Here is a 15,719-nt window from a genome sequence, read left to right as displayed (position 1 = left end):
CTTCCCGTTATTTAGTGACTTTCTTCTGCTCGTTGCAGGTTCTACTACAGAGCTCTGCGCACACAACTGTCTGTCTTTCTGTCACTACTGACTGTCTCTTTGTCACAACTCAATAACCTTAATCCATTTACGCGAACGTCGTAAACAAAGTTTCACACACACACACACACACACACGCACCCCTTAGCCACAACAACATAACACTTTATGATGGATTTGTTTGCGAAATGATATTACATAATATACGTATATTTGTATGCCACATTATTTTTGTATGGGCTCAGGCAAGTTTTCGACAAATAACAGATGGCAGATTGTGATCGATTGCCCACATTACATACAAAACCAACAGTCTCCAGTGGTGTGTGCTTCAGCGTGAGCCCTCTTCACTGGATGAATCCTGCTACTGCAGAAAACCTTAGGCGCGCTTCACCACAAGCCCAAAGCAGCTCTCAGCTGTAGAATAATTTAAAAATCCTCAAGGCACTTGGCTGCCTTTTTCAGCACCGTCATTATTATATTCATGCTATTACTGTATATCACTCTGTATACTACTGTATATGGTGCTTAAAGCTATTATCTACCATTGAAGCACATAGGGTGCCCCAGTTTCTCACCTTTACCTGTTTTAATGGTTCTGTTATGTCAGCATCCCCCCAGGTATAGCCTTAGGAAAGCCCTGGGCAGCAGCCCCAAAGACCCCCTGTGTACAGCGTATAATATGGCCATGCTGATTAGCTTAGCGCTACCTTTCCAACCACATCTCAATAGATGCCCCACAAGACAAACAAATCCTCTGCATGAAGAGTCTAATTTTGTGGTTTATCACGATTTTTCATACTTTAACATACTTACATTTCAGTTTCCTCCTTCCCTCTCTTCCCTGTGACATATACTCACCCGGTACTAGTCTTTAAGTCTTTATTTTTGTTGAGAACTTCTAAAGAGTCTGTACTACACTGGTTCACATTATCGTAAAGGTCTTTCCTTCTGTTGAGAGCCTCTACTAAAAGAGTCTGTCTCACCATGTCCAAGTGTCCCATTTAAGTGATGCTAAGTGCATATAACAGGATTTAACCGGTTTATCAGAGCCATATAATGCTCACTAATGACATCAGATCCACTTGGCTGCCTGACATTGACTGCTGATAATACCGACAGTACTCGTAATACCAAATCCTCATGCTAACGGTCCAGCTCCAATGTGTGTCTTTCTCTCCTCCTCACCTCTCTTTCACAACATTCCTTCCCTCCTCCCTCCTTCCCTCCCTCCCTCCCTCTTTCTCTCTCCCTCTTTCGTCCTCTCTCTTTCTCTCGTGTCTCTCTCCTCCCTTCACCTCCTCACTGAAAATGGCATCCGGTTTGGTAAAGAAACGAGAACAGGTACTTGGTCTGCGCACGGCATCCCCCCCTCTCTGAGTTCGAGCATGCCGATGGCTAACGTTCTCAACAGGATGGGACGGGAGTACACGACTCTGTGTGTGCTTTACTGCATTCAGGGGTGTCAAACAACACGTCATTATTGTGCTGCCCAATACTTGCGCTTTATTATGCTACAGATCTTGCTTATAACTGCTTGTCATAAGGGTACACAAAAAAGAGCAAATTCTATTTCAGAACGGTTTAAATGATAATGACTAAGGGCATAATGTGTGGCAGCTATGTGCTTGCACAGTAGCACTTCCTTGCCGTCTTCTTTTTGTTTCACCCTTTTTTGCACTTCTAGTTAAATTCTACGGCTGAAACGGATCGTGTAATTCGGAAATTGACAGAGTTAGCCTCCATAAACATGGCACAGTTTGGCACCCTTGAACTGAATGAACGCAAGCATTCCTTTCACAGGAGTCAGTATAGTAATTCTCTGCACCTATTCAAAATGGCAGAATATTGAGCAGGCAGGCATAGTCGCTTGGTGATCAGACACAGTCGACCTGCATGAACGAAAGTTCTCTAACTGCCTACTGGTTCTGTTTCTTAAGACTAAGTGAGAGAGTAGAAACACAGACACTCTCTCTCTCTCACACACACACACACACACACACACACACACACACACACACACACACACACACACACACACACACACACACACACACACACACACACACACACACACACACACACACACACACACAAATACCAGGTCCCCTTGACTCCAGTGTACTGGCCACTTCTTTGCAGAGTGGTACTGTATGTTGCTCGGGACGCATTGCAGCTGATGCCTTCTGTGTATGCTGAACTTCCACTCTTTTTATGTCCTGTTGATGTTTGTTTTGTTTCCTCTCCCTCCTCCTGTATTCGACTTTTTCTCTCTTTTCTTCTTATTTTCTCCTATAAAGGTCTCTTGAAAGAGAAGGTGAAGGTGACAGGTGAAGCTCTCGATGCAACTAGGCTTTGAGCTGTTAACCTCTAAAGTTAATTGCATATTTATTTGTCTTGTGTTTGGGTTTTATTCAAATAACACTACTACAATCCCTCCCGCATAAATATCTTCCAGCCCCCAGCTTCCTTTATTGTATTGACAGGGGTCTGTCTCTGATAGTCTTTGAGCTGGCAGACCATGTCTGTACTCCTCAGACATATACTTTGGGGAGTGAGACTGAGTCGGTACCAGATTTACAAAATGGAAGTTGGAGATATTTTATAATAATCACCTGAAATATGTTACTAAATGTCACAGTTCCCTGCACAAATAACACAAGCTAATATGGTATGAAATTCCCCACAGTAATCTGTTTAATCCTCTTACCCAAACCTACGTTTATTGTCCTCACTAAAACCAACTTGTCTTCTAGCTAGTCACAAACCAAATGTCATGCAATATTTGGCTTTGTCAGCTGTGGTACTGGCATTTGATTTCAGCAGACATTTTGATTGTTACTGTTCCTGACTGCATCTAAAAATATAAAACGGTGCGGCAGCACTTTGCCAGCGAGCCTAGGTCCATGTCCTTCCCTGTTTAAGTGAAATCTACTGTTGCCACATAAGCACATTTTCCCCCTTCTCTGGTTCTTGCCACTCCTTTCTCCGAGAGCTAATTTGAGTACCACACGCTAAGTCTTTTCCTAGTGGTTGAAATGAACCCAACTCAGGTGAGGGCATAGCAATTGGCTACGTATTGTAAGCTTCCTTCCTTCCTGTAAATGAAGGGTGTCGGTTAGTGTCATCAACACCACCCACCTAACCACTCTCCTATTTCGCCCCCACTTGTGCCTGAGGCAAACAGGGGGAGGTCTTTGATTAAAACCCAAACATAACTTGTTGGAGAATTTCTAGTTTATTATCTGAGAATGTCTAAGTCTGTCTCCAGAAGATCAGAAAAAAGGATCCTTGTTCTTCACGGTGGGGTCCAGGATTTTTTTTTTCAAGTCGAATGTCGTCATGAAGACACTGCAGATTGTCTCTTGCAGCAAACGTGGTTAATTCATGAGACTCTTGCGCTGATACAAGTTTGTCTCCGATTGACCTGGTGACTTGGCATGCTGCATGTTGCGGAGCCTCCATCCTCTGGTTTAGAACCAAAGTGTGACTGGTTTTTATTTATTTTTTATTTGAAAACTTGTTTTTTTTTACTTGTTTTTGATAAGGATCGATGATAGCACTTGGCTCGCTTTACGCTCGAAGTTGAAAATGAAAAGCTAAGGCTAAGAGCATCTTAGCGATCGAGATGGCTGAGGGGGGGCTGTGATGGACCGCTGCTCTCAGCATCAGGAGGTGGGCGATATTAACAAGCAGAGCCCCAGCTCCCTCCACCACACTAGGCGATAAAGTCCATATCCACAGCCCTTCAACATCCATCCGAGGAGAACGAGAAACAGTGAAATAAAAAACCTCTTCAGACTTGTGTAGAAAGGTTGACAGATTGAGCCTTGCATCCCTTTATCCTTTGTTTTTTTCTCGTAAAAAGTACCCCTTTTGTCAAGAGACTGCTGTAATTTTTGGGGGGAAAGAACCGCTAGTCTGCTTGTACTGGTGCGTAAAGGGGCACGCGGCCCTGATGGGCACGGTGCATGGGGAAGTACAGCTTTTTAAAGCCCTGATAGGAGGTTTGACAACAGCTTCAGACTGCATGTGTGGGAATGACATTGCGTGGGCTGTAGCCCCGTTTTTGGGCGGAAGGAAGAGCCTCTGCAATTTTGCTCCGTTGCAGATTTCATTTCTTTCCTGAAAGTGCTAATAAAGTGATGACATCATCACTAAAAGCATAGCTCGGAGGCGAAACATAAACGTTTCTCCCGACAGCTGTTGACTACTGCACTAGAGTACAAATTCCTTGCATCTCTACCGAACACCACTTACTGTCGTACTGTGTGTTCTTGTGTGCCTCAGATTCTAGTCTTATAGAAGATTTTAATCTTTCGTACTGCAACATTCAGAGAATGTTAACGGCTAGTTGGACTTGGACTAAATTGGAACGCTATCTCTGTAATTGCGAAGAGCTACATTGGCATTCATTTAGTCAGTCTTGCTAAATCTCGACTCCTGACTAGTGCAGACGTATAAATAGGCCTGGAGTACCTCTTTGGTCTATACTTAGACTTGATGATGATGCTCGAATGGCGTGATGCTCATTCATGTGCAGCAGCAAGTGCTGTGCATAGTGAGTTCCTCTCTTCTCCTGTCAATGCTGTTATTTCACAGTGCATTATGCTTCGTGTATGCGGATGAGTCTTTTTGAGGTAACAGACCTGTGTGTTTTAGTTTGGAGGCTGTTGAGCGGGCTGCTGCTGGTAAGTCACGGCGCACTGTATGGCAGCCACTGCTCAGCTGCTCCTGTTCGATCTCTCTCTCTCTCTCACTCTCTCACTCTCTCTCTCTCTCTCGCTCTCGCTCTCGCTCTCGCTCTCGCTCTCGCTCGCTCGCTCTCTGTCTGTCTCTCTCTCTGTCTCTCTCTCTCTCTCCCTCTCTCTCTGTCTCTCTCTCTCTCTCTCTCTCTCTCTCTCTCCCTCTCTCTATCTATCTTTCTATCTGTCTGATTCCTCTGTGCTCTGTGATCTCCCTCCAGTCAGCAAAGCAAAGGAGAAGATGGAGAGGAAAATGGGTGTGTGCAAGAGTATACTAGCGTGTGCTGAGCTGTTCGAGCAAGTGAGAGAGTGAAAGAGAGAGAGAGAGAGAGAGAGAGAGAGAGAGAGAGAGAGAGAGAGAGAGAGAGAGAGAGAGGAGAATAAAGTGTAACGGTGTGTGTGTGCTTGGGGTGTGTGTGGGAGTATGGATGCGAGTGCGGTGTTTGTGCACGCTGCAGCAGCAGAATGCTTTGTATGCATAGCATAAATTTATTTTTAAAGCCTCTCATAGCGACTTAAAATGTTCCCTTAACACACCCAGCATGAGGCGTTTTCTAAGCTTCTGCTTTTGCACCCGAAGAACCCTTAACACAGACTTACATATTTTCCTCTACTCTTCCCCCTTTTCCCAAACCTTTTCCTTCTTCTTCTTCTTCCCTTTTTTCTGTTATCCTCTCTATTCTGCTCTCTCTTGCTCATTCTCTCTCTCTCTCTCTCTCTCTCTCTTGCTCTCTCTTGCTCTCTCTGCCTCTGTCTCTATTTCCTCTGTCCATCTCTGTCACTTTGTATCTGTCCTTCTCTCTCTCTCTCTCTCTCTCTCTCTCTCTCTCTCTCTCTCTCTCTCTCTCTCTTACTCTCTCTGTCAAACTTGTTCTCCTCTGCTTTCAAAAAACCAACTCAACCCTCCACAGAAGTGACGAGGACAACAAGCCTCTGCAGGGCAGCCAGACGTCGCTGGACGGCCAGGTGAAGGAGAGCGACGACAGCCTGGTGGAGTACGGCGAGTGCGGCGACGGCCAGTTCAACGAGGACGGCTCCTTCATCGGCCAGTACACCGTCAAGAAGGACAAGGAGGAGACGGAGGGCAACGAGAGCTCCGAGGCCACCTCGCCCGTCAACGCCATCTACTCGCTGGCATAGCACACGAAACGAAAGCGTCAATAGTGCCGCGACGCGCACCCGACCTCAACCCAACCCAGCCCAGCCCAGCCCAGCCCAACGTACCCTTACCGAACACCCACCCCACACAACACACTCTTACCCCCCTACACACCTATTCCTACACCTAAACGACCGCACCCACCCCCCCCCACCCCAAACCAAACCCTCCAGCCTGCTCAGGGCGCCTCCTTGTGGACACAGGGTGCTATCACACACAAACACGTCAGAAGTAGAGAAAATAGAACGAGAGAAATGTTAATTCATTCACACACGTTAACGTGGAGGGGAGAGAATTGAGGAGATGCTCCCTCAGTTAGTGGATCACGGGCATGTAGGGGGAATGCAGTAGCACTGGTCGCTCCAACTGGCATGTAGGACAGATCGAAGGACGGACTACTGTCTTTGGCTTATGGAAAAAGCTATAACTAGGAGCAACAATGACAACAACGAAAAATGAAAACTATGAAAGAATGGCTGGGGTGATGTCAAAACAACAATGACCCCCCTTTCCCACCCCTTTCCCTCTTTTTTTCTGGGCACTCCCCCTTCAACACACACACACAATGACTCCTCGAGAGCTCTGGGGCAGGAATGGAGCCCAGACCATGTCCTAATTTCCAGCTTTTGTGGCTTAAAAGCAATTGATTTTTAATTTTGATTTCGATTTGATTTGCTCTGCTCTGCTCTTTGAAGAAAATCCTGCTTAGAATCCCCACTGCCCTTCGCCCAGACTCACCTGTCCTCTATTTTTTGTTTTTTTTTTGCAACAAAGACAAATGCGACACACAGAAGCGAAGCCCCTATGTGACATATCTGCGGTGAGCAAGCGGATGGACAGCATGATACGTTTATCATATTGATATTTCTGCGCTGAGAGATTTGTTTTTGTTTCTTGTTTGTTTGTTTGTTTATCCAGTTGGGCTTCTGGTGACTGAGTATGTTCATGAATATACATGAATGCTGTAGGAGGGGAAAAAAGAGAAACAGTCCTGGCACAATATTGTTTTTTTTTTTCCTGTGCCCTGCAAAAACTATGCACTATATATTCACAACATGTTTTTGTAGGTTTATGGGGTCAAGAATCACCTGTTTTGTTTCCCTGTTGTTGTGCATTCTGTTCCCCCTGCCTTAGGTCACTGTTTCATTTTTTTGTCAGCATTTTATTGAGACATTTTCATGTCGTAACACATGTGAGCGCAATGTTTATTTCCTTTTTTGGCAAAATTTGTATGTGTAACCATTTGACACATAACGTCTTTGTCAAACAGCGCAAAAGTGGTCGGAGTTGTAAATGCCTAAAAAGATGTATTATTTTGAAGCATGTTAGTATATTAGTGCAAAAGACAATGAAAGGTCAGACAAGAGGAGCGTGCTTTAGCCCAAAACCGCGTGTTCACACATACTACGGTACTCAAGTTGAACTCAAATGTGTCTGTGACTGTTGTTCTAACTGCAGCCCGACTTGCTGTGTGTCTATGCCCGTCCTTTACTCTTCAGATCTGCAACTGTTCACACTGCAAATTTATTTGACCACTAGGAGCCTGGGATTGCTTCCATACTTATTGAATATACTGTATGTGCTTGGTCTTTACTCTCTAGACTCTGCAATGGGGAGGACATTAGTTTCAACACAGTTTAGGAATCAAAATGGTTGTCTGGTTCCTAAAAATTCTGCCAGATTAGTGTAAGGGCCAGAATAGTTTCACAAGTAATCTTGAAGGATTTCAATTTAACGTGATAAGTCGCACAAGTGATGATTAGACACCAGTTAAGAAGACCCATTGGAACACATTTGACACAAAAACACTTACAGTAACTTGCTTGTGCTCTTGATGCCAAGACACGTATACATAGAGTCCCATCTCCAACAGAGACTCCAGTCAGAGAATGGCCTGCTCTGGAGTAGCGTGATGGAGCACCCGGGGATGTTTATGTAGCTATGGTAACATGCAGCAGCCCATCAGCCTATAGCCTGCTTCTTTCCATCAAAACGCCTCAGCTTGTTTTCCTAAAGCTGCAGCTGAGGCGATAGTTTGTATGTTTGTGTTCAGTTTGATTTATATCACGTATAGAGCTTTATTAATGTGTCATTGACTAAATTGCCATTTTTTATATATATATTGCCACTGCAGAGAGCTTCAAAAACACTAATCGCTTCTTTTTTCAGTTTAATATAGGCTCTCGTTTAATATTAAAGGCAGGAGTGGTTTCCTTTCCTTTCCTTTTTTCTTGCTGTGAAACTCACTAATGCCACTGTCATAATAATGGAAATGTTTTATCAGTTTACTCTGCTGCTCCTCTAGTATTATTGTTGTATTATTGTTATTACGTGTTTATATTTAGAATTTATTTAATATAATTTTTACATGACACAGAAAAAATATATTGTTTATTTATTTAACATAAATTAAAACCCAAAAGATGTCCTGTTCTATGTAAATATTTATGTAGGCTGTCGTAGGCTAGGTGCGTAAGCAGACGGAAGCTCCTGACACTTGGTTCAGTCCCAAAATGGCGGAAACGTAGACAGCCACACCCAGAAAACAGCCCAGGGCTTTTGTTGATACCGTTCAGTCCTTACAGCAATCTGTGTGTCATTGTTCTCTCTCTCGACGGGAACCTGTGAAGGATGTTTGCTGGCAGTTGTAAATAGCAAATATTCTAAGAACTGTAACGTAGCATTCTAGCCACACACCACACTAAAGAGGACAAAAGTGCCCACTTGGATTGTGTGCTGTGTTTTATTTTTGTTTTGTTTTGTTTTCTGGTTTCCTTTATCTTCCTCGACCGTGTCTTTCTAAAGGTCCTTGTGCCCTTTATGCGGGGCTTCTGCCTTTCACCTGCCAGCCTGACTGACACCCCCAACCCCAAAGCCCCCACCTGCCCCCATCCCCTCTACCCCTCAGAAGAGTTTGTACCTCCAGCTGTTGAGCTTACAGGATGTCTAACGTGGTTCTGCACCTGCAGTGAAACTGTGTTGCTGCTGCTCTCAGACCTCTGATGGTCATAGCCAACACTGTCAACTGTCACTCTTTCAGCATCTACGTATATACCACCTTCTACTAATTCTTCTTTTTTTGTCTTCTCTGGAGGTAAATGGTGTGTTCCCTTTCTGTAATGGCCTAAAGGGGGCACTCTGGCACTGACATATTATAGGGGGGACCAAGGCCGGGACTGTAGTCCCACACATAGATATGATAGAGGTATACATGTCTATGGTCCATGGTACACAGAGGGGCCACACTGATAACAGCTACAACAAAGCAATGCCATCATCCTCACATACGCTTCCTTAAGAATCCTAATGCATTCAGTGGTTCCATTGGATTTACCAATGGAATTCTATTCAAAAAAGAGAAAAAGAAAACACAACATTGCATCCAAGCTTTGGCCTCTCTCTGTGATGTGTTCAGGCTTGATAATCTCCAAGTTCCTCACTTTGTTCTTTGTTCAACATGTTTCATGTGGATAACCTCAATGTCTGTAGCAAGAGCTGTGTCTTATGCTGTGTTCTTCACAGGCGGATTCTTTCAACCATGCAGTCATAACATCATTATTATTGTTACGTCTACCTTTTTCATAGTCACAACATTCGCTTTTATTTTGTTTTGCTAACCTACAAATGTATACAAATAAGGCACATACTGCATCATAAAGTCTTAATCATCTCGTCATTATCATCATAATCATTATTATTATCATTATCATTAATAATGACATTGGGCTCTTTTTGACTTAATTTGTAAGGATTTTGTGTTTTGCATTTTTACTGTCAAGTGTGTGGGAGCAGCTTTTGAAGTACTTCTTCTTGGGCAACCAGTGTTTGTATGTTATGTCAAAAAGCTAAGTAAATGGCATATTACCATATTCACAGTGTATGCGTGTATGATGAGATGCTGCAACTTGCTAGAAACGCCTTTCTTTATAGTAAAAGCTATGTCATTTTCTCAAAAAAACAAGCATCCTGTCTTTAATTGTGTCACACATTTATATTTCATCCTGTACAGTATGCACATTTTACTATAATGCTTAATGGATCTGATTTACTGAGGAGGGGAATAAAGAGATCTTTCAATCATAGTGAAAACACCATGACAAAAGCTGTCTTGAGGGGATTTTACATACAAAGATGGAAGATGAAACGTTAAATGGCCACAGTACAGATGATTCATGCATAATTAATTAGTACATCAGCATAGTGTGGTCATACTGAAGACTATGCGTAAATAAAATACCAAGATTACTTATTTTTTCCCTAGTTAAATATCACAGCATTTAATTTACTTCAGTATGTCAATGCTAGTATACAGTGATGTATTGTTCTTTGATATTGCCCTTTGCACTCAGATCATTGGCATAAGAATAAATAAAAAACAGAAAATTCGTTATTTTTCCCTTTATGTTTCCCTTGTTAAACATCTCAGCATTACATTCTCTTTAATATGTTAATATCAATATCCATTCGCAGTGATTCACTGTTCTTTCATATTGACCCTTGAACTCAAATCATTAGCACAACCCCTCTTCCCTCCTTAATCCTTTCAATATGTCTGCTGACCACAAGTGTAATTTAGGGGTACAGGGTTCAGCACTGACTAACTATGTCTCAAGTGGGGGGAGAAAACATGTGGGGCTCATAATCTCCTGACACCCCCCCCCTCTCTCTCTCTCTCTCTGTCTCTCTCTCTCTTTATCTCTCTCTCTCTCTCTCTCTCTCTCTCTCTCTCTCTCTCTCTCTCTCTCTCTCTCTCTCTCTCTCTCTGTCTGTCTGTCTGTCTGTCTGTCTGTCTGTCTCTCTCTCTCTCTCTCACACACACACACAGCCTTTTATGTTTTCCTGAGAGACGCAGGTGTTTTGGGCTCCTGCCGCTCCTGCCAGCCAGCTCCGCACACCCCTGTCCCCAGCCTGTGTGGAAAACGGCCCCTTTTCAAATGCAATCTCCCAGAGTGCTGTGGCAGGTCACGCTTGGCACCCTCGCTCCTCAGACCCCGCTGCAAGATTTATACTGCTTTATGGATGATTCAGTTCACCCCTCTGACACACAAAAACCTTTTTCAGTTGGGGATTTCCCAATTTTACAGAGTGGCTCTTGGCTAAAGCCACAGTATATTGTGCATTACTCACCAGAGCCTTCAAGGGCAGAATGCATTTTTTGCTACTTTTTATGACCCGAATGTCAACAAAATGTCACAGAAAATTTAGAGTGGCTGTCTATGACTGAATTACTATTCAGAGGCTTTTTGTAAATATATGCTTAGGAGGTCACCATTGCAAGTGCAGTGTTTGTTTTTTGGTATGACATCACACATGCGGTATAAATAATTATGCAGATTTACATAAAAACAAACAGAATATTTGGATGCGGGCATGTTCCACTTTTTATTGATGTCTGAGCTGTGTTTTTGTATACTTACTTGGAAAACAAAGATCAGATCATCAGATTTTCAGTACTTGGAAAGAATAGGGCCCTAGATTGTCCTACTTTTTTAATGATACAAAGTTGAATAATATTAGCTTACAATTCTCTTGTTAAATTATTTGCACATAGAAGCCAGCCAATTTTAACATTGCCTCGCCTAGTAGAGTTTATTTAAAACAAGCATGGCTTTTAACTCATTATTATTTTTCTCGCATTGTGGTTTCATAGCCAACTGGAGAAAGCTATCAGAGGGGCAATTTAATGAGTGGGCAATCATGCAGAGCATAATATAATTAAGAAATCATATCTCTTTTTCCATGCTAATTGTGGCGTACCATTTATATTTTGTCTGTTTTTCTGTGTCTCAGAGCAAAAATATATTACCATAAGTTTAAAAAAGACCAAATTCCACCAACAACATTAACCATTTGTGTAATGTTTACAATATATCAGAGTTTACTGTTCCAGACATTTTACCTTGATTGGCTTGACTATATTACCTCTCTAAACATTTTAGGAGTGATGTGGAGATATATATACACACATGCAGATGGACACATATGGTCAAGCCATTCTCTTCTCCATAACCGGTGAGTCATCCATCACGGCACTGCCAAAGCCAATCCGTGTCAGTGTGGCATGAGGCACAATGGGCCGCCCGCTCTGCTTCCTGAAGCCACTCGGACACTTTCCAATCTCTCCAAGTGCCTTTATTGTATGATCTGACCTCAGGACACACACACACACACACACACACACACACACACACACACACACACACACACACACACACACACACACACACACACACACACACACACACACACACACACACACACACACACACACACACACACACACAAAACCCTCTATTTCTCTAATTGCCTGTCCCTCTTACATCCATTGATCACCACACATTCTGACACACACACACACCTAAATGTAGATAGATGAAACGAATAAAAACAACCGTCATTTGTGTACTGTGTGTGATAAAATACCCCAATGAAACCATTTATCACTTGCTAAAACGTTCTCATTAGACAGAAGAGTGAATTCCAATAGTCAAAGGCAGGTATTGCACGCATCATGTTCTAGCAACAATATCCAACTGTCTAACACTATCAAAATCGCCATTAAAAGTTGCCGAAATATGCGCAACAAAGTATGGACAAGTGAAGACTTGTTAGAGATGTAAAATCCCTCATCGCCGATGTCTGAATCTCTAGTAAGGCAAGCGGACACAGTGTGTGTCATCTTGTCTGACACACTGACGCAACTTTTGCCCATCCATCTTCGAGACACGAATTTAAGTCATTCCTAAGTCAATCATTTGTCAGGCGTGAGTCTTTTAGTGATTTCCAGGGAGAAGGGGTGCTGGCGGAGCATGGGTGGGGTGGTGGAAGCGCCTTTTTGTGTAATCACATTACTGTTCATTTGTCATACGGAGACGACAGCCAGAGCGGAGCGGAGCTTCACGAGCCCCCCCACTTAAAAGCCGCAGCCTCCATTGCTCACAGCGATCCTTCAATTATTTATGTTACTTAAGGCATCGGAGCAGAGGAACAGGGCCACAGTCACTGACCCTTACACAGTAGCATGGGGAGGCCTGCGGTATAGTGTAGAGTAGGATATGGGGGGACGCAGTAGGATTGGGGAGGTGTGGTGATAGAACATATGGTTGGACACAGTAGCAATGGGGAGGTGTGGGGACAGAACGTATGGGGGGACATAGTAGCATTTGGGAGGTGTGGTGTAGAACGTATGGGGGTACACAGTAGCATTTGGGAGGTTTGGGAATGGAGGTGCTTTGGAGAGGTGTGGTGATAGAACGTATGGGGGGGTGCAGTAGCATTGGGGAGGTGAGGATGGGGGGATACACTAGCAGAGGTGAGGAAGGGGGGATGGACCCTTACACACTAGGGATGCGTTGTGTGTGGGTGTGTGGATATACTATGTGGACATACACTGAAGCGTTGAGGGTGGGTGTGTATGTGTGTGTGTGGGGGGGGGGGTGTATGGAGGTGAAGGGCTGGACCCTTAGATAGAAGTTTGTACCATTAAAGGTATGTGGGAGTGTGGATATGGGGGGTACACAGTAGCATTGGGGAGGTGTGTGGATGGATGGTAGATGGGTTCATGGACCCTAACAGTAGCATTCGTGTGTGTGTGTGTGTGGGGGGGGGGGTGGCTTTGTATGTGGATGAGAGGATGGACCTCTGCACTGTAGAATTGGTGATGTGTGTGGATATGTGTGGACCTTCACAATAACGATGATGAGGGGGTTGGATGGGGGTGTGAGGTGTGCGAATATGGGGGAGCACAGTGTAGCTTTGAGGCGGTGTATGTGTGGCAGGGTGGGGGGTATTAGAGAGAGTTGGGGATTGTACCCCTATTACAGCGTGCCATTGGGTAGGCGTCATGAGGCGTGTGGTGAGATAGAACCCCTATCGCATTGGGGAGATGTGGGGTGTGAGGGGATGGGGAATGGAAGGCAAGGGATGCCCTGTCACACTAGTCACCACCCCCCACCAGCTCCACCACCTTCATACATCCCCACCAGCACCACCTTCATACATCCCTCCTGTCAGTCTGTCTGTATGTCTCTCTGTCACACACACACACACACACACACACACACACACACACACACACACACACACACACACACACACACACACACACACACACACACACACACACACACACACACACACACACACACACACACACACATTCTCTCTTTATTCCTCTACGGAGGTCTGCCTGTCTGTCTGTCTGTCTGTCTGTCTGTCTGTCTGTCTCTCTGTCTCTCTCTCTCTCTCTCTCTCTCTCTCTCTCTCTCTCTCTCTCTCTCTCTCTCTCTCTCTCTCTCTCTCTCTATCTATCTATCTATCTCTCTATCCATGTCCCTGGGGAGCCTGTGCCTATACCCGTCTCCAAAAAGCCTCTTAATGAACTGGCCAGCCCAGCTGTCCCACACGGAGCCCGGTGAGCAATTAGCTCACATGTCAAAAAGAGGTGTGCACTCCTCCCTTACCATTGCTCCTTTACACGCTACCACTCCTCTCTCTCTCTCTCTCTCTCTCTCTCTCTCTCTCTCTCTCTCTCTCTCTCTCTCTCTCTCTCTCTCTCTCTCTCTCTCTCTCTCTCTCTCTCTCTCTCTCTCTCTCTCCGTCCACACACACACACACACACACAGACCCAACCATGGGTGGGGACACCCAAGGGACAGAGAGAGAAGGGGAAAAAAAGAAAAAAGAGGAGGGAGGGGATGGGGTGGACCGAAAACAAGCCCATCTTTTATTAATTAAGCACACCTCTTAAAACGATCCGCCACACGCACGGCGCACGCTCTCCCCAGATTCCAGATTTGCATTTCATTATCCGCGGCCCGGGCCCTGTCTCCTGCTGCTGTTCTTCAGCCCCACTGTATGAAGGGAGCCTGTTCATGTTAACCGGTACAGCCCACACTGAGTCAGGCCACCATGGGTCATCGTCCTCAGCAATCAGGTTCACATTCATTATCATTTTGCAAGCTGTGAATAATGGCAACATGATGAAATGAAGTTTAGATCATTTTGATGACCAAATGAGTCATTTTGATAACCAAAGATTTTCTCCGATTTTTTTTTGGTAATGATAAATATTCTGCCTATTTTTTGGTATTTTTCTTTGGTGTTGGTGTTTTGTTTGCTTCTGTGAAATATACTAGCAATCGAGCATATATGAACTGTATTATCAATGTAGGTTAATTGACTGCATGCTGTATATATTTCACAGAAGCAAACAAAATATGGCGGAATATTTTATATGGGAATATATTATATGGGAATATGGTGATATTATTGTAGGCATTATAGTCTACAATAATATTGTTGTAAATTGTAGTCTACACAAGTCTTGTAGACTTTTCAGACCTTCTTAAATGATACCCAAATGGTTTTGGATTGAAACATATTTTTGCTTTCTGGCAAGTGGAAGCATTTCATTTTTTGCTAGCTGTAAGTACAAAATGTCATTTCCACCTAAAAGCTTCTTCATTAAGGGTGAGTTTCTGGCACTTTGGTCTCATGATTGATTTACACACTTGCTGTGAGTCATCCATACCCCACATCCTCTCTGTCTGCCTAAGCACAAGGCCTGCTCAGAGCTTTCCCAAAAATAAATAGACCAGCATGATTGCCTTTCAGCTCTGAAATCAGCGTGGAAAGGAGCCACACTGTACATTCAAAGAGAGCATGGCAGAAATCCTGCCTAACAGATAATTACAACTAATTGATAACCAGCTCTCTCCATTCACATCGCAGTTCACTGATTCTTCTCCTCCTCCTCCAAATGAGAGATCCCATCA

At 44.0% G+C, this 15,719-nt stretch overlaps 1 protein-coding gene across 1 annotated transcript in view; it reads left to right on the top strand.

Moving 5' to 3' along the window:
• The window catches only part of nfasca (neurofascin homolog (chicken) a), a 100,974-nt gene extending 91,003 nt beyond the window's left edge, over positions 1 to 9,971 (top strand). The window contains exon 27 of the mRNA XM_063215381.1: positions 5,699 to 9,971. Coding sequence (XP_063071451.1) covers positions 5,699 to 5,924 — 226 coding nt within the window. The 3' untranslated portion in view covers positions 5,925 to 9,971. The remainder of the gene's footprint in view (positions 1 to 5,698) is intronic.
• Positions 9,972 to 15,719: the final 5,748 nt, after the last annotated feature.

Source organism: Engraulis encrasicolus, chromosome 14, assembly GCF_034702125.1.
Source record: "Engraulis encrasicolus isolate BLACKSEA-1 chromosome 14, IST_EnEncr_1.0, whole genome shotgun sequence".
Lineage (NCBI taxonomy): Eukaryota > Metazoa > Chordata > Actinopteri > Clupeiformes > Engraulidae > Engraulis > Engraulis encrasicolus.
Note: the sequence above shows the minus strand (reverse complement) of the source record. Positions and strands in the feature narration are given on the sequence as shown.